The sequence below is a fragment of the Aulonocara sp. 'chitande type north' Nkhata Bay genome, linkage group LG8, assembly GCF_057382095.1.
Source record: "Aulonocara sp. 'chitande type north' Nkhata Bay isolate Kocher_YH1m ecotype deep benthic linkage group LG8, A_spYH_male_GT1.1, whole genome shotgun sequence".
Taxonomy (NCBI): Eukaryota; Metazoa; Chordata; class Actinopteri; order Cichliformes; family Cichlidae; genus Aulonocara; species Aulonocara sp. 'chitande type north' Nkhata Bay.
This window is the reverse complement of record NC_141351.1, coordinates 26,420,708-26,444,693: the sequence shown is the minus strand read 5'-3', so window position 1 is coordinate 26,444,693 and position 23,986 is coordinate 26,420,708. Positions and strand designations below refer to the sequence as shown.

General features: G+C 45.6%; 1 protein-coding gene across 4 annotated transcripts in view; it reads right to left on the bottom strand.

Moving 5' to 3' along the window:
- The window catches only part of ebf3a (EBF transcription factor 3a), a 64,820-nt gene that overhangs the window by 6,975 nt on the left and 33,859 nt on the right, over positions 1 to 23,986 (bottom strand). For 2 of the 4 annotated variants that reach the window (XM_086304593.1, XM_086304595.1), the window contains exons 9-14: positions 21,843 to 21,960; positions 19,641 to 19,774; positions 19,412 to 19,538; positions 15,280 to 15,368; positions 3,867 to 3,932; positions 608 to 770 (exon numbers count right to left, since the gene is read on the bottom strand). In XM_086304593.1, the coding sequence (XP_086160719.1) occupies positions 608 to 770; positions 3,867 to 3,932; positions 15,280 to 15,368; positions 19,412 to 19,538; positions 19,641 to 19,774; positions 21,843 to 21,960 (697 nt within the window). The remainder of the gene's footprint in view (positions 1 to 607; positions 771 to 3,866; positions 3,933 to 15,279; positions 15,369 to 19,411; positions 19,539 to 19,640; positions 19,775 to 21,842; positions 21,961 to 23,986) is intronic. The other 2 variants (XM_086304594.1, XM_086304596.1) reach the window with 1 other exon arrangement.

Below are 23,986 nucleotides of genomic sequence, written 5' to 3'. Positions count from 1 at the left end.
CAGTGAAAGATTCTTCCTGCTGGGATCTCACAGAAAACTTGAACTACATGTCAAACCTTTTGTGGTTCCTATAACACAGAAAAGGGGCACACTAGAGCTGAATCAGAACTGCTGAATGATCCAGAAGACTCCAGTTCTTCTCATGGTTTAACTCTTTGTTCATCCCTCTATTCCAGTCCATTCAATTTAGTTTTATTTAGGCAGCACCAAATAAGGTCCTTCATATTGTAAGGTAGATACCCTACATTAATACAGAGAAAGCCAAACAATCAGAAGACCCACTTTGAACAAGCACTTGGTGAGAGTGGGAAGGAAAAGCTTCTGTTTAACAGGAAGAAACATAAGGCATTATTTGGGATGGGGAGAGGCAGCTATCTGGGTGGGAGGAGGGAGACAGGACAAAGACACGCATGTCCATCAAAGTGACATTCAGCTCTGAGCTGGTCACAAATCTAACGCTCGGTGCACCAAAGTCCTTCTTAGTAGACTTAGTAGTAGACTCTGTAGAGTACTCGTAAAATGTGTCATGTGACCAGGGTTACCACAGCCACCCCTTTAATGTCACTTCTGCCCCCATCACCTGCAGGATTTATCGGGCCGCTCATACCTTGCGTTGTCTCAGAGACGTTGACGGCGAGCTGCCCGCTGAAAGAGTTGACTCCCATCATGCCATGGGAGGCGGTGTTGCCCAGCGATGGGATCTGGTTGTGGTTCCTGGGAACGCTGTAGAGCGCTTCAGCGATGTCTGCTGCTCGCTTCAAGATGATTTCCTGCAGAGCGGAAAGACACAGGAGCATTTAAATATCTGGATTCATGCAGCTGCAGAGACTCAGGAGGGAACATAATCACATAACATCTCTACTGGAAATGTGGAGAAGCTATCATCCTAAAATTAAAACTCATGCATTAACACCAAAGGCAAGACTGATTAATTGAGAGTTGTGGTCACTTTGTTTCAGATGATAATGATAAATTACAATTAAACACCTGTAATACATTCCTGTGATATAATGTAAGGTATATTAAATCCCCCACTCGCCCCTGCGGGCGGTTTATCCTTCAAGCTCGGGTCCTCTACCAGAGGCCTGGGAGCTTGAGGGTCCTGCGCAGTATCTTAGCTGTTCCCAGGACTGCGCTCTTCTGGACAAAGATCTCCGATGTTGTTCCCGGGATCTGCTGGAGCCACTCACCTAGCTTGGGAGTCACCGCACCTAGTGCTCCGATTACCACTGGGACCACCGTCACCTTCACCCTCCTTCTTCCTGATGTTGCTGACATTCAGTATCGCTACATCGATCACTACAGCTGTCTTCTTCTGTTTGTCTACCACCACTATGTCCGGGACTTCCAGGCCGTACTCAGCACAGATGTTCCTGTACACTATGCCAGCCACTTGGTTATGGCGTTCCATGTATGCCTTGCCTGCTAGCATCTTGCACCCTGCTGTTATGTGCTGGATTGTCTCTGGAGCATCTTTAGACAGCCTGCACCTGGGGTCTTGCCTGGTGTGATAGACCCCAGCCTCTATGGATCTTGTGCTCAGAGCTTGTTCCTGCCATGATTAGTGCCTCTGTGCTGTCTTTCAGTCCAGCTTTGTCCAGCCACTGGTAGGATTTCTGGATATCAGCCACCTCCTCTATCTGCCGGTGGTACATACCGTGCAGGGGCCTGTCCTTCCATGATGGTTCCTCGTCTCCCTCCTCTTTCTTGGGTTTCTGCTGCCTGAGGTATTCACTGACCACACGGTTGGTTGGGGCCATCTTCCCAATGTATTCGTGGATGTTCGTTGTCTCATCCTGAACTGTGGTGTTGACACTCACCAGTCCCCGGCCCCCTTCCTTCCGCTTAGCGTACAGCCTCAGGGTGCTGGCCTTGGGTGAAACCCTCCATGCATGGTCAGGAGCTTCCTGGTCTTGATGTCAGTGGCTTCTATCTCCTCCTTTGGCCAGCTTATTATCCCAGCAGGGTACCTGATCACGGGCAGGGCGTACGTGTTGATGGCCCGGATCTTGTTCTTACCATTCAGCTGACTCCTCAGGACTTGCCTGACCCTCTGCAGGTACTTGTTGGTTGCAGCTTTCATAGCGACCTCTTCATGGTTCCCTTTTTTCTGTGGGATCCCCAGGTACTTGCAGCTGCCCTCAATGCCTGCAGTGTTGCCTTCTGGTAGTGAAATATAGTGAAAAACAGCAGAGTTCATGTTTTCTAACCCTAGCATGCAGTTTTCAGTCTAAGGCACTTTATTGTCTTTCTGTGATTTCTGATTTCAGTCAGTTTATTTTTGATTTTATCTCATCAGACTGAGGTCATTATATTGTTACTGCCACCATCTTTCTCTTCTTTGTCTTTTTTTCCAGTGTAATTGAGGGTAACGATCCACGATACTTCACTGACCAGCCTGCAGGGGGCACTCTGATGTCTGTCTGACATGCGCTAAAGATCCTGAGAGCGGCTCGTTATACTTAAACAGCTCAAGACTCCAAAAACACACATGTTCAGTTTACACATACATAACACACACACAAACACACACACAGTTATTATTATTATCACTACATTAGGATTTACATTTGTTTACAGGCTCTGCACTCTGTTCAAGGTTACGCTTTCATTTCAATAGACCTGTGTGTGTGTGTGTGTGTGTGTGTGTGTGTGTGTGTGTGTGTGTGTGTGATTAACTGGTGGGTTGAGAAGCGTGTCGGAGAGACTCTGTTGGGGAGGATGGGGGATATAAAGAGCTCCCTCCTCCTCCTCCTCCTCTGCCAGTGTTTCAGTGTTTCAGGAGGCTGTGACTCCTAAACCTGAAGGAGGTGGTGAGGAGGGGGAGGAGGAAGTCTGTCCTGTTTAATGAGTTTCATGTGAAATTAAAGAAGCTCCGGTTTGAACTGTGAGACAGTCTGATGATGATGTTATCAATAATCTGTGAAACATGATTATTGGTTGTGATTACGCTGACTGTCCTTACTGTGATTGGCCAATCCAGTAAAACTGCGTAAAAATGTTCATAAATATTCTCTCAGTCAGACTCGTGCAGCTCTTATGACAGTTTGTTTCCACTCATGTCCATGACGCTGAAGCAGCTCAAACCACTGAAGTGAAAACATGGTGACGTCTCAGAGCAAAAGGCGGTGCGCTGGTTTAGACACAATGACTGTAAGTAAAAGATGACATCACAGAGTTTTTGAAACCAGACGTGATAATGTGGATCAGTAGCGCTCTGCTGGACAGGTGGAGGTACTTCAGCTGTGTTTCGCTCTCAGCGTTCAGTTTGTCTTCATCCATTTGAGTGGTTGAATTCAATTCTGTGCCGGCTCTTATTTGGGTATAAAAACATGAATTCATTTTGTTGTTTGATGAATAAATAATGACATCATTCTTAGTTTGAAACACGTTTTGACAGATTACATTTTTTTTAAATTGTCTAATAAATCTGAAGCACTGTTTTCTGGGTTAACAGACACGCTCACAGCTTGTTTCACTAAGTTTGTTCAGAGAGTTTAACTTAACAGTGAACACTTCCTATTTGTGTCGCCTCATTCTTTATTTTCTACTCATGTTCCTCCTCAAAGACACAAAGATTCAAAAGGATTCAAACTGAAGCGGCGTCCTCGGTGTGCCGACGCCACATGACGTCGTGTATGTTGCACTTGCAGCCACAGCTCGTGCGCACACCTCGTCTCCGGTCAGCCTTTAGACTCAATATTGTGTGATCTACTGTACAATATAAAGCGCCTTGAGGCTTGTGATTTGGCGCTATATAAATAAAATTGAATTGAATATATCAACAAGAATCTGTTAATCAGGGTCACCTGCACAGGTAAACACACTGATGTCAGCTGATGTGTGTAGACAGGTGAGCAGCTTACCTGGTTATTATGAGGCATCCCGTAGAGCGCCTCCACCAGGTCTGCTGCTCTCTTCAACAGCACCTCCTGAAAGAAACAAAGGAGGAGGGGTGGTAGTGTGATACAACAGAAGAAGAAGAGGAGGACATGAGGTCAGTAACAAAAGCCGATGAAGTCGTGTTGCCAGTGTCACTTGTGAACAGGTGTGAACAGGCTGCAGGAACATTTTCAACAGCTCTAATGAATTCTGTTTAATATTATGTTATTCATATAGAACCAAAACGCAACAGCAACCACCTCCAGGTGCTTCATACTGTAAGGTAAAGACCCTACAACAACACAGCAAAACCCCAATAATCAAATGACCTATGAGCAGGAGCTTGGTGACAGTGAGAAGGAAAAACTCCCTTTTAACAGGAAGAAACCTGTGAAAATCCTCACAGTGTTACTGGAGGCCAAGGTAATGCCATCCAGAGTAAGAATCTGGTTAGAGACCATATTTCTACGATTTTCAGGGCCGAGTACAATAACCTCAGTTTGATCTGAATTAAGAAGCAGAAAGTTAGCGGCCATCCAGGTCTTTATGTCTTTAAGACATTCCTGCAGTTTAACTAATTGGTGTGTGTTATCTGGCTTCATGGACAGATAGAGCTGGGTGTCATCTGCATAGAGAATGCATGCAGTGCAGAGATCAGTAACAATCACAGCTTGTAAACATCAGCAGGGGTCCCTCTGTTTCTGTGTGTTTGTACCTGAACTGGAAGATTTAAACAGTGTTTATGTTAATCAGAGCTCAGTTACACCTCACAGAGCACACACACACACACACACACACACACACACACACACACACACACACTGGGCCTCTTAAAAACTGAAGCATTTCACTTCAATGAGCAGTTTTAACACTAAAACTGCTCATTGAGCCCAATAAACCGCTGCCACTGTGTGTGTGCATGTTTGTGTGTGCGTGTGTGTGTGTGTGCATGTTTGTGTGTGCGTGTGTGTGTGTGTGCATGTTTGTGTGTGCGTGTGTGTGTGTGTTCGTGTGCGTGTAATCAGGCAGTGACAGAACAATGCTTCATTTAGTCTTTATCTTAATTAAACACACTCTCAGTTAATCTGCTGCTTTCCATTACAAACTTCTTCAGGAGGCTTTTCAATTAACCCCGCCCCCTTCATCCTCTTCCTCGCCTCTTCCTCCTCTCCTCCATCCCTGCGTCCGTCCACTCTGCTTTTCTCCATGCTCTGTTCATTCTATCCCTCCTTCTAATTGTTGCCCATCAATCACTCCTTCTTTTTCTCTTTACCCTGCATGCATTTTCTCTCTTTTCTCTTCTTCTCTTTCCTCTAATCCTCCTTTGTTCTCACTTCTTCTCCATTTTTCTCCTTTTTCTTGTTTTCCCCCCCTCATCCTTCCTCTCTTGCTCCCTTTCTCTCTCCGCTGTCCTTTCACCGTTACAAATATCATTTCTTGGATCACAAATAAATGTTATGAACTGTGATTTACGGCCAGTTTTACACACTGTGACTGTCAGGTTACTGCCAGCCCAGCTCTGTGTGTGTGTGCTACGCACACCGTGAGAGGGGAAGTCATTTCTGTGAAGGAGCTTTCAGCCTCCGATCATCTTTAATCTGCTCATTTATGCAGAGCAACGTTCCAGTGTGTCGACACACTCACACACACACACACACTGTGTTTATAGAGACAAATGAAAGCCTCATTATTACAAGTGTTTCGCTGTTACGCCGTCACATGACGAGCACCTCTCTGCACACACATGAACGAGGTTAGAGCTGGAGGGCGGGATGTCATCACCGAGGAGGAAACCAATTATTCTTTTAACTCAACACACACACACACACACACACACACACACACACACACACACACACACACACACACACACACACACGCACACACACGTGCACACACACACACACACACACACACACACACGCACACACACACACACACACACACACACACAGACGAACTGATCCTGTCTTTAAGCTCCAGCAGCAGGAGATGAACTTTAATATCTGAAACATGATGAATAATTACACTGAGATGAAAAAGTCTGAATAAATAAGATCACAAAGGATCAAATCAAATCCTCCCTGTGATCACGACAGCCTCCATCCGCACAAACTAAAGAGTGGAGCCCGTCATTATAAATTAACCCTGAAAACACCCACCTAATAGTTTTTTCTGAATAAAAGAGTTGTTTTTTTTCTGTGTTTACCAGTCTGAGTAAATGAGGTAAACAGCAGGTGGAGCTCACTGTTCATGCAGACAAAGAATGAAAACTGTCGAAGCTCCAAACTTTCTTTTATCTGCATGACTGATGAGAAAAGTCAGAGCGACACCTGCGTGACTGGCCGGGCGTCTTTTCAGGTGAAGAACCTGTGGCGCTGCGAGTCTTTTCACCGAGATTCATGAACAAATGTAGAAACTGTAAAAACTAACACTGAGCTCGCTGCTGTACAAGAAAGAAAATAACGGTGTGGCTTTTTGGCCTTCATCAGCTGCTTTGGCAGTAAAGCTGACCGAGCTTCGAAGAAGCTTCAAACGGACTGAAGCTCTGACACAGTGATTAAACTTGACTTACACGCTGCTCCCCGACTCATCACAGAAACAAATCAGCGAGTCACAACGGCGAACTAGACTGACATGCATCGATTAGATTGAGATGGACCCCCGGCTGACCTGTGCCACGTGGTCACACAGAAGAAACTCTGGCAATCGGCTGGTCATCTCCTGAAAGTGAAATGCAATCGATGAGCAACCGCAGAATTTTCTGGGCTGTGGATCCACATCACACCACACACAGGTGATGATGTCACAGGTTTCATTTCTCAGAAGCTTCAGTGTCACATGATTCATGTAAACCATCAATCACTCGCTGCTCCACTTTGACTTCTGCCATCATTTGCAGGGTTCACTCAGTATTTTCCAAATATTGCAGTTGGCTCCCTTTAGCCCAGGGGCGTTCTAGCCCATCTTTGGGGGTGCTGAAGCCACCCCAAAATGAATCAGAGCACCCAAAGATTTCTTACTTTTTTTTGACAATATTTGCTGTTTGTGTGACACGCTACTAAAAATATAAAAACCATACAGTACTTGGTTGGTACGTAATATTTTAACAACAAAAGTATAGATAACCCCCCCTTCCATAATGGATTGTTCCAGCTCTCCCCTGCTCTGGCTCTAGCGCCCTTTCTGCCAGAGCTGAGACGCAGCGGAGCGGAGGTGTGAGTGCCTGGCTTAAAACAGGACATATTAGCTGCATTTAACCTTCAGTTACTCTTTATATAGTTGGTAGGAGTCAGACCATGTTTCTTTTTGACTGAAAAACATTACACCAGGTAACCTGCAGTGTTGAAAACGTGTTTTCCGACGATGTTTGCTGCCCTACAATCCATCCTGCTCTGTAGTAAAATCAGCGATATTTGACAGTCCTGTTGCTAACATTGAAATGTATCCAGCCTATTTAAAATCTAAAACTTAAAATTATCCGTAGCCTGCTGTTGTTACCACTGTCCTGTTTGAAATGGAAGGAGAGAAGCTGCTTATTTTGTCATATGTGCCGATATTAAACCCAAGGTACTAAGTAGCTAACTAACTGAATGCCCATAAACCTTATAACTCCTGTTGTGTGTGTGTGTGTGTGTGTGTGTGTGTGTGTGTGTGTGTGTGTACAGATAGACAGCCAGGTTCATAAGGGATATGAGGAAAAAGTTTTTTAAAAAGGAGCCACATTCAGGTAAAAGTGGGTTGAAACATTTTGAGCCTCTTTAACAACATCCCAACATAACATTATCATTGATCGGGGAGATTAAAATCAATGATATATTTTTATGTGGTTCAGCCACAGCTCTACTGAAACCTCAGCCAGTAACAGGTCAGCCAACTTTTGGACCGTCCAGTTGTCTGTATGACTGCTGCAGTACGTGCATCACATTTGCTCACTATCAGAAAGAGCCAAACAGACCTGGTGGAGTGAGGAGCTGTAAAGAGAAGCAGATGCTCTGTTTCTACAAATGTTTTAAGCTTGTTTCAAAGATTCTGTACTGCAGCTTTAAATGTTTTCCAAAAGCACACCAGGACCACCTGAGAAAATGTCAAGCTCTCCTAAGGACCACTATGAAAGCATGAAACTTATAAATCTTACAACACAAAATTATTATTATTAAATTAGTAAAATTAGCATCTGCAGTAAAGATTTTTTCATACATTGTATACATTCTACCACAGGCAAAGCTGCCTCCATATTTATAGTTTTTATTAATATTTGGTAATAATTTATTTGTAATAATTTATTCTGTGGCGGGAGTGTTTTTTATGTATCTGTATTATATTATACAAACACATTAAAAGTGAACCTCTGTCCAAAAAATGCACTCAGTTTACTTCTTACTCACTATGAGCATCATTCATCATTCTCCCAGTAATTAAGGTTAGGATATGTATTTTTTTTATTCCAATCCATTCTTCTTTTGCAGCATTTAATAACCTTTATCACTTCTCCAACTCCAACCCCCGGCGCATGTGGCAAGGACTCCAGACCATCACAGACTACAGGACCACCAAACCCTCCCCCGCATCCTCTGATGTCTCCTTCCTCAACGAGCTCAACAACTTTTATGCTCGTTTTGAGCGAGGGAACCCCACAACCACAACCAAAGCAGACATGACGCCAGACCACCAACCTATGACTCTCTCCCCCACCGATGTGGGAGTGGTGCTGAGCAGGATCAATGTCCACAAGGCTGCAGGTCCTGATGGCATCCCCGGGCGTGTTCTCAGAGCATGCTCTGGGGAGCTTGCAGGAGTGCTCACAGACATATAAAACCTGTCCTTGGCCCACGCTGTGGTACCGGCCTGCTTCAAATCCACCTCCATCGTCCCGATACCCAAAAACTCCAACCCATCTTGCCTCAATGACTACCGCCCAGTAGCACTCACCCCCATCATCACAAAGTGCTTAGAGCAGCTGGTCCTAGCACACTTGTTGTGTCCTCCTGTCTCCCCCCCACCCTGGACCCCCACCAATTCGCATACCGCCAGAACAGGAGCACAGAGGATGCAGTCTCCATCGCAATGCACTCTGTCTGTCTCACACCTGGACAACAACAACACCTACGCCAGAATGCTGTTTATAGACTTCAGTTCAGCATTCAATACAATCCACCCCTCACAGCTCATCAGGAAACTGACAGACCTGGGCATCAGTTCCCTCATCTGCAAATGGTTACTGGACTTCCTGACCAACCGCCCCCAACATGTCCGGCTGGATAACCGCTGCTCATCTACCATCACAATGAACACCGGTGTACCACAAGGCTGTGTGATGAGCCCTTTCCTCTACTCCCTCTTCACCCACGACTGCAGACCTGCTGATGGTTCCAACACCATCATTAAGTTTGCAGATGACACCACGGTGATTGGCCTCATCAGTGACAACGATGAGGCCGCCTACAGGGAGGAGGTGGATCGTCTGGCTGAGTGGTGCGACACAAACAACCTGCTGCTTAACACCGAGAAGACCAAGTAGCTCATCGTGGACTACAGGAGGAATGCTGACCCACATCCACCCATCCACATTAAGGGGACGGCTGTGGAGCGTGTGAGCAGCTTCAAGTTCCTGGGAGTCCACATCTCCGAGGATCTCACCTGGACGACCAACTGCTCCAAGCTGGTCAAGAAGGCTCACCAGCGCCTCTTCTTCTTGAGGACTCTGAGGAAGAACCACCTGTCCTCAGACATCCTGGTGAACTTCTATCGTTGCACCATTGAGAGCATCCTGACCAACTGTATAACAGTCTGGTACGGGAACTGCTCTGCCTCGGACCGGAAGGCGTTGCAGAGGGTCGTGAAAACTGCCCAGCGCATCGCCGGAGCACCACTTCCTGCCATAAAAGACATCTACAGGAAGCGGTGTCTGAAAAGGGCTGGGAAAATCATCAAAGACCCCAGTCACCCATCACATGGACTCTTCACCCTCCTGCCCTCTGGGAGGCGCTACAGGAGCCTCCGGACTAAGACCACCAGGTACCGGAACAGCTTCTTCCCCACAGCTGTCAGATTCCTGAACTCTGCCTCCTGACATCTGACCCACGTTAAACTCATGGACTGAACATACACACACACACAATGGACAACTGTACCCTCAAACACAATAATAACATGGACTGAACCACCACTCACAACCACTAGCACTTTATATAGCCTCTGTAGAAACTATCTACACCCTCACTTATCTTAACTGCACTACTGTATAGCTCTGTGTAAATAATCATTCTGTACATTCGATAATTTTTAATCCTACAACTGTTTACAACTTGCATAGTTCCCATTTCTGTATAGCTGTATATCTCAGATTCTGTAAAGTTATTTATTTCATATTCTGTATAGTTTTTCATATTTATATCCTGTTCATAGCCTGTACATAGCTTGTACTCACTACAGCCTGTACATACTTATAGTTATAGAATATTCACAACATACTTCATACCATGTACATTATAACATACCATAATAGACCCATTTCTGTAATATACTCACATATCTATATTATTGCTAATATATATTGTAATATATCTATATCACTAAAGCACTTCTGGATGGATGCAAACTGCATTTCGTTGCCTTGTACCTGTGCATGTGCAATGACAATAAAGTTGAATTCTATTCTATTCTATTTGATGGTTTTGTTACAGACTTTTCAAAAAAGTGTTTTTCTTTTCTTTCACAAATGTGGGATTAAATTGTGTTAAAATGTACAAAACAGTGAAGTCATGTTTTGTGACGAGGACCCAGGCTCAGAGAGACTTGATGAATTTAAGAATCTTAAGATTTAATAAAGAAATTTACAGACTTGCAAAGAGATGGTAAAATTATGATGACTGATAACGGAGACGAAGACAGCAGACGACAAGGACAGGGAGGAACAGGGGTTTAAATGCACCAAGGAGACAGTCAGAGAGACAACTGGAAAACTGGAGACATTTAAGGATGACAGAGTAAAGTTTATCTTGCCTGGCTGGGCAGCTCTCTGGGTGCTCAGCACCACCAAAGCTCTGATCCTAGAATTGCCTCGCTTTAGCCTACAAACCGGATTCACGGCTTCCGCAAACCGAGCCGTGGATCTGTTCCCTACAAACAAACACGTGTCTCTGTGATTACTGCAGCCGCAACACAAACTAACCCCAAAATCTGATGAGTAGGAAAACAGAGAAAAGCAAAACTCTTTGAGTTCCTTTACTTCAAACCGCTCTCACAACCTTCCTTCTCACTGAGGACTTCCACACAGAAGGCTTTTACAGAAACATCAGATAATCCTGGATGAGCCCCATTTTTCAGCCTGAAAGTGCAGAGAGCCCTGACCTCTGTAGACACTAAATAATAACAGCAGCGTATTTCAGCGACAAACGAGTGATGTTAGCAGCGCACAGGGATGTTGGTCAAAACTCTGTAACCCTCAGAAGCAGCTGAAGCTGAGTGGAGCTCATTCAGGGAGGTTTCCCACTGAGACGGGGTTTCTGAAAGCTTAACCAAACATCTGGATCCACCTTCTGATCCACATCCAGGAATTAATTGGCTCCTCAGGTCAGTGGTCCCCAACCTTTTTTTGCGCTACGGACCGGTTTATGTCGGACAATATTTTCACGGACTGGCCTTTAAGGTGTCGCGGATAAATACAACAAAGTAAAACCAGTACCGGTACCAAAAAAACACGATTTATTCAAAACACACAGGAAAAGACCCAGGGAAACCGAGTTAATGATAAAAATGATAACAAAAAACAATGCTAAAAACCAACTATCACACCCCAGCCTCAACTCGCAGCCCGGTACCAAACGACTCACGGACCAGTACTGGTCTATGGCCCGGGGGTTGGGGACCGCTGCCTTAGGTCATCGTCTTCTTCTCCGCCATGTTTCATAAAAATCACCATTGTAGTCTTTTACCAACAGATGGTACTGTAAACAAATTGATCCTAAACACTTTCAAACATCTGAAACATACACCGGTGGAGTCAGACTCTTTCTTGGCAGATGGTGGACACGATCAGCTCAGGATAACAGTGGCCAGTCTATTGTGACGAAGGTGAGGGTGAAGGTGTAGCTGTTAGTTTACTGATTGATCTACCCTCAGCTATGACCACAAGGAGCAGAAATGAGCTTCATCTGCTGGAGGCTGAACCTTTAGAGATGAGTGAGGAGCTCATTCATCAGAGGCTGAGGATGGAGCCACCACTGGTTTGACATCTGGCCACATACAGCTGGGAGGGTCAGACCCAGGACATGCTGGCTTTGTCCCCACCAGAGGAGTTGGTGGCAGAAGGAGATCTGGCCATCTCTGTTGGCCTGCTGCCCCTGAGACGCGGACCCAGATAAGTAGCATTAAGCAGATGTTAATGTGTTAGAGTTCTCTACTCCAACCAACTCCATCAAAAGGAAAACTGAAGGCTGTCACTGAGCGTGAGCAGATTAACCACAATCTGACCCCAGAAATAGATTCTGCAGCACCAACACGAGGGCTAAATGCACACCCCCACAAACTGAACATCTGCAGGGATTCTTCACCCACATCTGGATGAAAACATCCCAAACACGGACATTTAGATTTCACATGAAAACAGCTCAGAGTTTATTATGCAGGACAGAAACAGAAACAAGACGACAGAGGAGTTATTTTTTATAAATCAGATAAGAGAAAGGCTGAAAAGTGTGCGTGTGTGTGTGTGTGTGTGTGTGTGTGTATGTGTGTGTGTGTGTGTGTGTGTGTGTGTGTGTGTGTGTGTGTGTGTGTGTGTGTGTGTGTGTATAAAGCCCATTGGCAAACAGGGAGGTTGAAACAGTCAAATCAGGTAATCAGCGAGTGCAGCCATGTGGCAAGAAAGGAGATTGGCACACACACACACACACACACACACACACACACACACACACACACACACACACAGGAAAGAGCATTAAATTCTACAGACACACACAGGCACACACATACAAGTGCGTGTCTGTGTGTGTCTGTGACGGACAGCTAATGATGATGAATGCAGGGTCACTTGATCACCATGGAAACAGCTTTAACACTGAGGTTAGTGTGAACTGTCCTCAGTAATCCGGACTAACAGAGTGATCTCTCCTTCAAGCTGTGTGTTTCCTGTGTGTGTGTGTGTGAACTCCTGGCTCGTGCACATGCCTGTCACTGGGTTTGTGTGTTTCCGACCTCAACGTGTTTCGTGGCGTCCGTGCTGGGATGACTGACGGCAGCTGCCGCACATACCGACACTTTAAAGTTTAATCTTTGGCGTCGCTATGGCACCAAACCCAAACACCGTCCTTCTGTAGGGTCAGAAGCAGGTGTCACTCTCAGAAAATGTCTCTGTACTTTCTCACCTGCTCACATGTTTGACGAGGACACAGAGGAAGTAGCTTTGCTTTCTGAAACCGACTGAATGGGACAGCGGCTTCTCTCAGCCCGCCATCTTTAGCCTCCACCTCAAAAACACAGAGCAAACTGACCTCCTACTGCTTCAAAGCTCAACAGGAAACTTCCTGGGAGCTGTTCACATACTTGTGAGCACACTTTGAACAGGTGTATCAAACAAAACTACAGTACAATCAACCAATCACAGGCTTCAGTGAGACTATCAGCAAACTTCTCTTTCATTCAGCACCAAATCACAGCAGCAGTCGCCTCCAGGTGCTTTATATTGTAGGGTAAAGACACTACGATCATACAGGGAAACCCAACAATCATATGACCCCCTATGAGCAAGCACTTGGTGACAGCGGGAAGGAAGAAACCACCAGCAGAATACATCTGCACGTTTGACCACACATTCGATTTCTGTTCTTCATACTTAGTAGTTTAGTATCGCATGTCCTTCAGCCGGGCATGTGGCGGCTTCAGCGCCTACAGAGAGGGTTGGGTCGCGGGCCCTTTTTATAACTGCTTTTAAATCATTGTAACTTTGTCGCAGGTATATTTGTGTATCGAGTTAGCACCAAGTGTTCACAAGGCACCGCTGTTTGAACACACACAGGGAGATCAGCTCTGCCTCGGTGTTACCGTGTGTGCTTCGCCAGAACATGGTCCAGGTTTGCGACACAGGGGACCTGTGTTGACCTGTGTGATGTCATGAGTGCACAACCCGTCACACGTAAGCCCGACTCAGACGTCGCAGTCAGCCCCCCGAAACAGTCGGGATTATTTCCAGTTATTAGCGTTTCTGTGGTCAACAGTCACTCGGCTGCACGCTGAGCACAAGGCAGCGTGGGTAATTGAATAAAACCATTACAGATGAATTATTAAAGATGTGGTTTTCATTATGGAGCTAACAGCATGTCAGCTCACATCAGAGCAGCTGGAGGCTGAAAGCACACTAGAGAAATTCTCTTTCAACTACTGCAAGGTTGTTCATTAAACGAGGGGGTGAATAGAAGTGTCGGATAATTTCCATCAGCATCCTGCTTCTGGTCCGAATCTGGAGGATCCAGATTAGGCCTGATATATATAAACATCTTATCCTGGTTCCTCTAAACTGGACAGCTAATCCAGGATCAGGACAGCCTGACGATCCCAAACCTGCTTTACGAGTCATTATTGAAACACACACACACTGAACTGTTGACCTGAAGCAGCACAGCAGAGTTTTTAAATGTCCACCCTAAAGGGAAAACTGATTCCGTCTCTTTGCTTTTATTGTTTGAACCCATCAAATCTAAAATGGGTAAAAGATGTGAAAGTGTGAGCTTAAAAAGAAAAACTTTGGCCTCCACCGATGAGAAATGTGGGATGATTTTCAGAGTCTGATCGAAAACCTGTGAACTGGAAACTAAACAACATCCTCACAACAACGAACAGGAGTGGTAGCATAAAAGGAGAACATCATGGAAGCAGCTTCCTTCTTCAACAGACAAGCGCAGGACTCTTTGCTGGTTCTGACTGGAGCCAGCAGACTGTCCTCCAGATTCATTCACCCTGAGGGCGTTGGATCATGTTAACCCCCCCGGGTGATAATTAACCCACAGAAGGGGAATGTGAAGGTTCCTGCTTCATTACAGATCGTTCACTGTCCAGCTGAATTTACCGTCAGCCTTTTCTCTGGAGCATCACACGTGTGGTAACGCGGTTCATGTGAACCAAATTCAGCCAAACCAGGACAAATGTGAAAGCTTTGAACAGATACTGGTGTCCAAACTACAGGTTTGATGAAAACTGTGTGTGTGTTAGAAGCTGCCAGTCGGTCTGAGTGGACACACAAAAACAAGTTAAACAGCAGAATCGGTGGATGCAGCTGATGATTATCAGGACTCTGAGCAGCCAACCAGAACGCAGACTGATGGAAAAAACACAGCGACAATAATCACTTATTCTGTGTGTTTGTATAAAACGATTGTGTGTCTGAGCGCGTCCTACCTTCGGCAGTCTCTCCGGGTCTCCAGGGTGGCGGGGGATGACCTTCTGTAACCTCTGGAAGCCGTAATCGATGGTAGGCTCATTCAACGCTGAGGAGGGAGCAGGTCTTTTCATTAGACACCTCACAACATTAATATCGTCACATTTGTTCACTAGTTAAACTTTTTAAAGCCCAAAAACGTGAAACTGTCAGCTGCTCAGACTGCCGTGGATAAGACGTGAGACACTCCTCTCGCATTACTCGCAGATTACATGTGAGCATTTTAGATTATTTCTGGATTAAACATGTAAGTCGTGCACAGAGAGAACAAAGGAAAAAATAAATGTCAATGAAAATACTCCAGAAAGTTTACGGGCCGATTGGATTAGAACGTCTGTACTGACCGACGGGAGGAAACACACGGAGGCGTCGTTGTCACGCTGATGGGACACCACACACTTCAGTTTGAACCGATAATTTATGCTGCTCTTTGTCAGGTGTAATAACTGCAGCCGTGCACATCGCGGCGAATCTGCAACCCTCAGACACGCCGAATCCATCAGACTTGTTCATTTTTTGTTTTCCCCTCCCCTCCTCTCTCCTCTAACATCATTTACAGTTTAAACTGGTTGGGAGGTGATAAATCAGAGCGTCAGTGAACGCAGCCGAGCACAGCCAGGACTCAGAGTGTGTGTGTGTGAAGTGCATGAATCATAATCCCGTCTTGGTTCAGCTGCATTTAACAAGCTTTAGACCGACTCTCCTATACATCAAACTGTGTGTGTGTTTGTGTGTGTGTGTGTTCAGTCCTTGAAGGCTCACAGGGCGTGACAGGCAGCAGTTATAAGAGTGTGTTAGCTCTCCAGATGTCTGTGTTATCTATAGTTGTGCGAGTGGCTGTGACCTTGTGTTGTTGACTGTTACACACTTTACTGTCACCTGTGTTTCTTCCACCTGCAGTCGGTCCGATTCCTCCTGGATCAAACCTGAATGCATCCTCGCTGCGTCTTTAAGGACACGTGTCCACATGCAATTTCAAACACACCCAGCAGAGCAGTAACACCTGATCATCAGGTAAAAGATGTCAGAGCAGAGTTACCACGATGAGAAGAAGAGACCACCTGAACCTGGCAGCGTTTTCCTCTTTAGCTGGCGGATCAGCGACTGTTCAGGACGCCACGTTTGGCGTGCAGCGGGGCTGGTGGTGATGCTGTGTGGCTGTTTTTAATGACCTGTTATTGCGTGTTTGTGTTGACGTGACTGTTTTATTCTTATGTGTTGTATTTCATTCGTATGAGGCTTTTACCTTGACAACTATAGGTCACGTGACCATGACTCCACATTCAGCCCAGAGTCCCTGAGACACCTGAGCTGCTAAAAACGCTGATGTCACGAATGAATGATGCCCTTGATTCATGTTTTCTGTCTTTATTCATATCTTCATGTTTCACTGCAGTTTAATAAACTCTGGAACACCTGAACAAACCAGCTGTCACTAAAGTCTTTATCTGATTGGCTAATTGTCTGAAATCAAGCGCTCTAATCAGGCACACCGGCAGACAGTGAAACCATCCAATCGATAAGTTGTGATGGAGCGTCCCCGTGGTAACTGCTGAACTGATCTGCTGTTTATATTGGCTGCCAATAAAGATTTGATGGCTTTGAATTGATCGGACACGACACCGAGCGAGGATCTGTCAGTCCCGGCTATCTGAGGAGACGCTTCGGCTCCGCCCTCAGCGCTGAGTGAGTCGTCAGTAATCGTGCGCAGGCTGGCAGCATTTTATGCTCCTGTCAGGTGTGTACACCTGTCAAACATCAGCACAGCTTTATTTGTTTTTGGTGCTTCTGTCTGCCTGACAGAGCTCATTCATTTGGATGAGGAGACGTTCATCTCGATGATAAACTGAACCTGAAGAAATGTTGGCACTGTTGCGGCTCAGCTGCACGAATGACGTGTTTTACTGTGAAACAACAGTCCTGATTTATTTTGTATGTATTCGTTGACTTTAATAAGTGAGTTTTACTGTCAGACAGTTCAGGCTGCAGTGTCTGCAGAACAGGACGTCGATTCAGATAAGACGAGAAGCTCGGAGCGATCGACACGTGTAGACTGAGGCGCTGCAATTCCCTCACACTCAGGTCTGACCAGCAGGGTTCGCTGTGTGTGTGTGTGTGTGTGTGTGTGTGTGTGTGTGTGTGTGTGTGTGTGTGTGTGTGTGTGTGTGTGTGTGTTAGACATCTTTGTGAGGGCAGAAAAGTAGCTTACTACTATACTTGTGGGGACAAAATACCTGTTTGAAGACATTTTTGAGGCTCAAAATGTGGTTTTAGTGTCAGGGTTACAGTTAGGATATGAAAACGTGTGTGTGTGTGTGTGTGTGTGTGTGTGTGTGTGTGTGTGTGTGTGTGTGTGTGTGTGTGTGTGTGTGTGTGTCACTGTGTGTGTGTGTTAGTGTGTATGTGAGGGTGTTAAGGAAGTGAAAATCTGAAGGCCGGTCAGACAGGAGGCGTTGGAGCGATCAATACTTTGAGATCGATACTCATGGAAATTGCATGACTGCTGACGCCGTGTGTCTGCCTGAGCGCACACATTACCACAGAGAGAAACCATAACGAGCGGAGTGGTGTCGTTTATGTGCATCGGCGGGGTTTCCACCATTGATCTGCTCTACTTTACTCACGTACTTCACACGTACATCCAGCCGTGCATGTGATAAAGATAAGCTGTACGTCTATGTTCGTGTGTCATTGTTTTAAATGATTTCACCCACTGAGGACGGGTAATGTTAGGTAATCCCCCAACATTATGGTACTTGCTCCTTTAGTAAATACTCACATTATTCACGACATTCCTTTAACAGCTCAACGATTAGCTGGTTGCTTTTTGCACTACCATCTTATTTATTCATAATTTATTTATAATTTAAATACTTAAGAAAATTATTTTTTATAAATTGTACTCTGTGACATGAAAACCCTAATCTGATCGAATTTTATGGAAAAACTTCAGTCTGAGAAATATTAAATTTAAATGACATTTATTCAAGTTAAATATGATATTAGATCTTGTGCCAGCGCTTCTCATTTATGTGTTGATCTGCCTCATGCAGAAAAACTTGACTGAGACCTGCTACCTGAGGAGGAGGTCTGTATTATTCAACATCACTTCCTGTTTTCTTTCCCCCAGTGCAAAGCAGGCAGTGCAGGGTGGAGGTGGTGGATCCCTCTGATCTGCTGAGGTATGAAAGCAGCTGCTGTGTGAACATGTGACTCGCATAAGTGAGTGTCAGTGTGAGGTCATTAACGTAAAGGTCCAGAGATGTTTCGGGTTAATGGGATTTGAATGTGTATAATTACTGCAATGCAGCATGAACGGAGATAAAAGAAACATAAAGAGAGAGGAGAGGAGGATATAAGGACACATGGAGAGAAGAAATGTTCTCCAGTCTGACAACAAATAGAGAAAGAAAGCTGGAGCAGTATTAATGACAGATGTTACCTGCACCTGCAGCGGTTCAGATGTTTGACCATCAGAATTTATTTAAAACTTATTACTGACTCATGTGAGTGCTGTGTGAAGTCAGGGTTGTTTTGTGGTTAGACTGGCCCATCGTGGCAGACAGGCCTCTCCTCTGCCTGTTTCTAAGTCACTCCTGAGAACCACCTCTTGACCCTGACCTTTGACACCCCGTGAGATGTTGGTTTTAGTTGATTCTATGCTGTTTTATCTTGTTTTCTTGTTTAATATGGGGCTGTTTTAATTTCTATGTATTACGTGGTTTATTTATTTATTTTTGCTGTTTTCTTTTATTCTTTTTATTTCACTTATTTTCTGTACAGCACTGTGCTGGCTATGTTAGAGTGCTTTATAAATAAAATTGGACTGGAAAAATAAAGCCAAAATTAGATGACCGCTAAATAATAAAAATAGAAAGTGTGAGACCACAGATCTTCCTTATTTAACTTATACATAAGCTTCATTTTCTTCTTCGTGATTTCTGCGTGTTTGAGTCTAAAAGAACATTCTTTAAGTCTGGAAATAAAGCTTTGTTTTAAAAAGGTGCCCAAATATCCCACCTGGTGCCTCCTGCTAGAGGACACTGGTAAAATGTGGTGTTATCCAATCAGATGATCAGGAGCTGTCCTTACCTGTATAGACGAAGCGTCCCGGCGCTCCTTTACAGAACTGTTTGGACTTGTAGGACAGCGTGACCTCGACGACTCCGGGGATGTGCCGGGGCGGAGTCTGGACTCGGATAGCGTGAGGGGTTATCAGCTGGAGAGAGAAATAATAAGAGTCATCGTTGTTGTATTGACACACACAATACACAATGTTTGCTATATCGATCAATTATCCAACTGATCACATGGGTATTACCTCGCTCCACACCAACATGGTGCCAAAGACGACCTGAAGGCCATCAAAGAAGTTGTCGCCAATGAGGATGACGGTGGCGCCGCCCGTCGTCCACCCCTCGCTGGGACTGATGGCTTTAATGCAGGGAGTGGCTGCTGGACGAGAGACACCAAGAGACACAGAGGGAGAGAGAGAGAGACAGAAGTGTTAGGGTCTCATTAACTGAAGCTGCAGTTCCTCTAGTGTCCAGCAGAGGTTCCAGCAGGGAATCACTGCCACAGAGCTCCATGTTAAAACGTTATAGCACAAAAGAACCACAGATGCTCAGAAAACAGAGGCCTGGAGCCCTGATTGGCTTTTATTAGGAATCCCAGTGTGAGCCACAGCCAATCAGAGAAGAGAAACTACATTTCAACTCCTGAAAAGCAGCCTCCGCACACATTATTTCAACATCCTGCATCAAAACATCCACATTTTAAACCAGCGCTGCGGGCCTGTCTGTGAACACTCAGTCTCTTTCATGACCTCTCCGAGGGGTCCAGGCCCACAGGTTGAGAAACATTGAGCTACATTACTACAGAACTGAAGGTCACACACACACACGCACACACGCACACACACATGCACACATAATGTTAATTGGGTCGTGGCTTTTATCCGCTTTAGCTTAGTTCACTCCAATAACACACACACACACACACAGACAGACACACACAGACACACACATATTCAGCCGGTAATGACTACTTCTCTCTCGTCTTTCAAGTGCGGCTGCAGATTAATTATAAAGTGAAATGAAAGTACCGTGTGTGTGTGTGTGTGTGTGTGTGTGTGTGTGTGTGTGTGTGTGTGTGTGTGTGTGTGTGAGTGTGTGTGTGTGTGAGTGTGTGTGTGTGTGAGTGTGAGTGTGTGTGAGTGTGAGTGTGTGTGTGTGAGTGTGTGTGTGTGTGTGTGTGTGTGTGTGAGTGTGTGAGTGTGTGTGTGTGTGAGTGTGAGTGTGAGTGTGTGTGTGTGTGTGTGTGTGTGTGAGTGTGAGTGTGTGTGTGTGTGTGTGTGTGTGAGTGTGAGTGTGTGTGAGTGTGTGTGTGTGTCTGTGTGAGTGTGAGTGTGAGTGTGTGTGTGTGTGTGTGTGTGTGTGTGTGTGAGTGTGAGTGTGAGTGTGTGTGTGTGTGTGAGTGTGTGTGTGTGTGTGAGTGTGTGTGTGTGTGTGTGAGAGAGAGAGAGGTAGGGCAGCTAATCTCATCACTTGATGACTTGAAATGGCATTATAGCACCTGACCTCTCTTCTATTCGATGCGATTCTGTGAGCTGGCATCAGGTGCAGACCTTCTGTGACGCTCCTGCGCTGTCGCTTCATGTTTTAGAAATAGAAAAATAAATCTGTTATAAAGTGACCCAAACGTTACTGACCATCACACCCTGAGAGTCACACACTGTGGCCGGGCTGTTCTGTCATCAGGGATGAGGGTGTGTTTGTAACACGCGTGCGTTTCACTCATCTGCAGTCGAGTCCACCTGGTCCTGAGTTTCCGCTGCATTCTCAGGAAACCGATCTAATATTTAAACACACGTCTGTTCGTAGAGCAACACAATGAGTGAACTCCGGCGGTGTTTTATTTTAGACGTGGAGAACATGGTGCATGGACGGCGACTTCCTGTGTGAGACGGTGGATCTGAGGTGGAGTGGGTGGCTGGGTGAACTCGCAGGTTTGAAAGCGTTCACGGCACGGAGGTAAGTGTGCAGAAATAACCGAGCGCAGAGCTGAAAATGAGCGAGAGCTCAAGCCCACGGGACATCCCCTCGCTTTGACTGGGAGGGGTGGTTTCCATGGTAACTGTCTTTAATTAGGAGGGCAATTAAAGAGGTTGAACGGCCCGCGAAAAGACACTCAGTCACACACATGCACGCATAGACACACACTGTCCTCTCTGGGGACCCTGAAGCGTCTGGTCTTCCTACCCACAATCCACTAGGCTGATTTCTCTGCAAAGAGCAAATTACACTCGTCTCTCTGCAACTGTCGGATCTCCTACACCAGTCAGACCAGTGACAGAGCTCTCAGTACAGGAGCTGACTGTGATCGGTGGACTCTGAAACTCTGACAGGAAGTTCTCCTTTGAGCACGCCCAGCCTGTCGCCATGTTTGGATGAAAGGTTGGCACTTGTTCATCAGCTCCACTATCTGAGTGAGGGGTGCAAAAAAGAGTTAAAAAGAAGTGTACCCTCAGACGGGTCCAGTCTCCGCGCCCGGCGGCCATGTTTGGAGTTGTTGTGCACGAACATGTTGTCGGAGACGGCGAGAACGTGACCATCCACATTCACCGTCGTTGACACAACCACCTGCAGAGACACAGCCAAAAACATTTAATCATGACAGCAGGAAAAGAACAGAAACACTGGTGATGTCACACTCAGTGTTGGGGAGTAACGGAGTACATGCACTGCCGTTACGTATTTAAAATACAAAATATGAGTAACTGTATTCAGTTATAGTTACATGTTAGGCTATGCTCTCTCTATTTTTGGTTTCCACGCTGGTGAAAACCCAAACAAAACACGCATTAAGAGGCTCAAATGCACGAGTCTCAATCTCACGGCTCATAATGACGTGAAGAAATGTTTTTGACGAGCCCAGCTGTGAGTAAGCTGTTAAGACTCGACTACGCTGTGTTCATGTTTTCCTCTGAAACAATAAGCTCCGTTGCAGCAGTCTTTCAACGCCTCTCTCTGTCTAAAACTTGACCCAGACAACAAAGTAAAGCTAGTTTTCAGCTACGAGCCCGACACGAACCCGGCGTATTAGCCAGAGGTCCCTTTACTACGGTTCGGAGCTGCGGACCTGTTTTATATACACGAGGAATAGTTTTCTATACGAGATCGCTGCAAAAAGTGCAGCCTTACCTAATGTCCACCTACTGTTACTCATTATATTAAGATTTAAACATCTAGCTGGTGTTGGTGTGGAGAGTAACCTTCAGTAATAGTAATAAATCACACAGCAATAGGATGTAGTTGTAAACAGCATGATAATATATTAAGTAATCCAAAGTATTCAGAATACGTTACTCTCACTGAGTAACGTAATGGAATACGTTACAAAATACATTTTGGGACATGTAATCTGTAATCTGTGGTGGAATACATTTTGAAAGTAACCTTCCCAACACTGGTCACACTGATGATGTCACCGTCAGACATTATTTCCTCTTTAATTAAAGGCTTCTAAAACAAAATTAAGATTTCATAATGAGGAGGCAACAAACTGTAAACTCTATGCTTTGATATTTCTTTGACCTCTGACCTGATGAAAGTTTGTGGAACACTCTAAACGAGCCGCAAACAGGATGAGTATAAAGTGTTTGAACACAGGAAATAAAATGATGTGACAAATGTAAAAAGGTTCATTGTCTGAATGAACCCGCCTTCTTTATGATGTCACTGCCAGGTGCCAGGTTGTGGCCATTCATCATCTGTGGCTGGTTGCCGTGGCGAGGTTGTTGCCGTTGATCCATGGCGACGGAGCAGAAGGTCACGCTGAGAGCGAGTAGAAGTGTCCTCTGTCGCCACAGTGGCTAACCAGCACATCCTTCACCCTGCTGTCACCACGACAACCACACACGAGTACACACCTGACTTCACCTGTCTCCGTCCTCCTCTCTCTCCTCCTGCAGCTCGCTTGGCCCGTCTCCCCCCTCCCCCTGCCCCGCTGCTTTAAGTGGACTTAACATCCTGTCAGCGTGGCCAGCGCGGCGTGGCGGCGAGTGTGTGTGTTACTGTGTGTGTGTGTGCGTGAAGCTGTGAGACAACGAGCAGACGGAGGAGAGAGGCAGTTTCCTCGAATGACACGTCTCCTCTCTTTCAGCAGCAGCGAAGCTTCGTGAGTAAAATCTGTGGCAGCTGGATAGTGTAGTGATAAGACCACACACCTTTGGAGTGGAAGCTGCAAGTTCGATTCTATCCCAGCATCCAGTCAAGGTCCTGGGTAGGCCCCCCGTGCCAAACACCAAGCCCTACGTCTGCAGCTCGGACATGACACATTTCTCCGTATGACTGTGTGTGTTATCAATAAAGCTTGTTTCTTTCTTCCTGAGTGAATATCACCTGCTCTGCAAGCTGATTAGCTGGTCAGGTGGACAGTAGGTGTAGGGCATCTCCTTCCTGTAAAAACACATCTGTGGGATGAAGCTGCAGAGCTTTCTGAGGCTTTGAAGCTTAAACATTAGCAGGCTTCTCAGACTCCTTGGATACCCTGTTACTACGATAACCTCACAGCAGCCATATTAGCAGTTCGCAGCTAAACCCACCTGTCAGTCGAAGAGGCCAAGTTATAAAACATCTTCCCCCCTGCAGCTGTTACGAGGGGGGA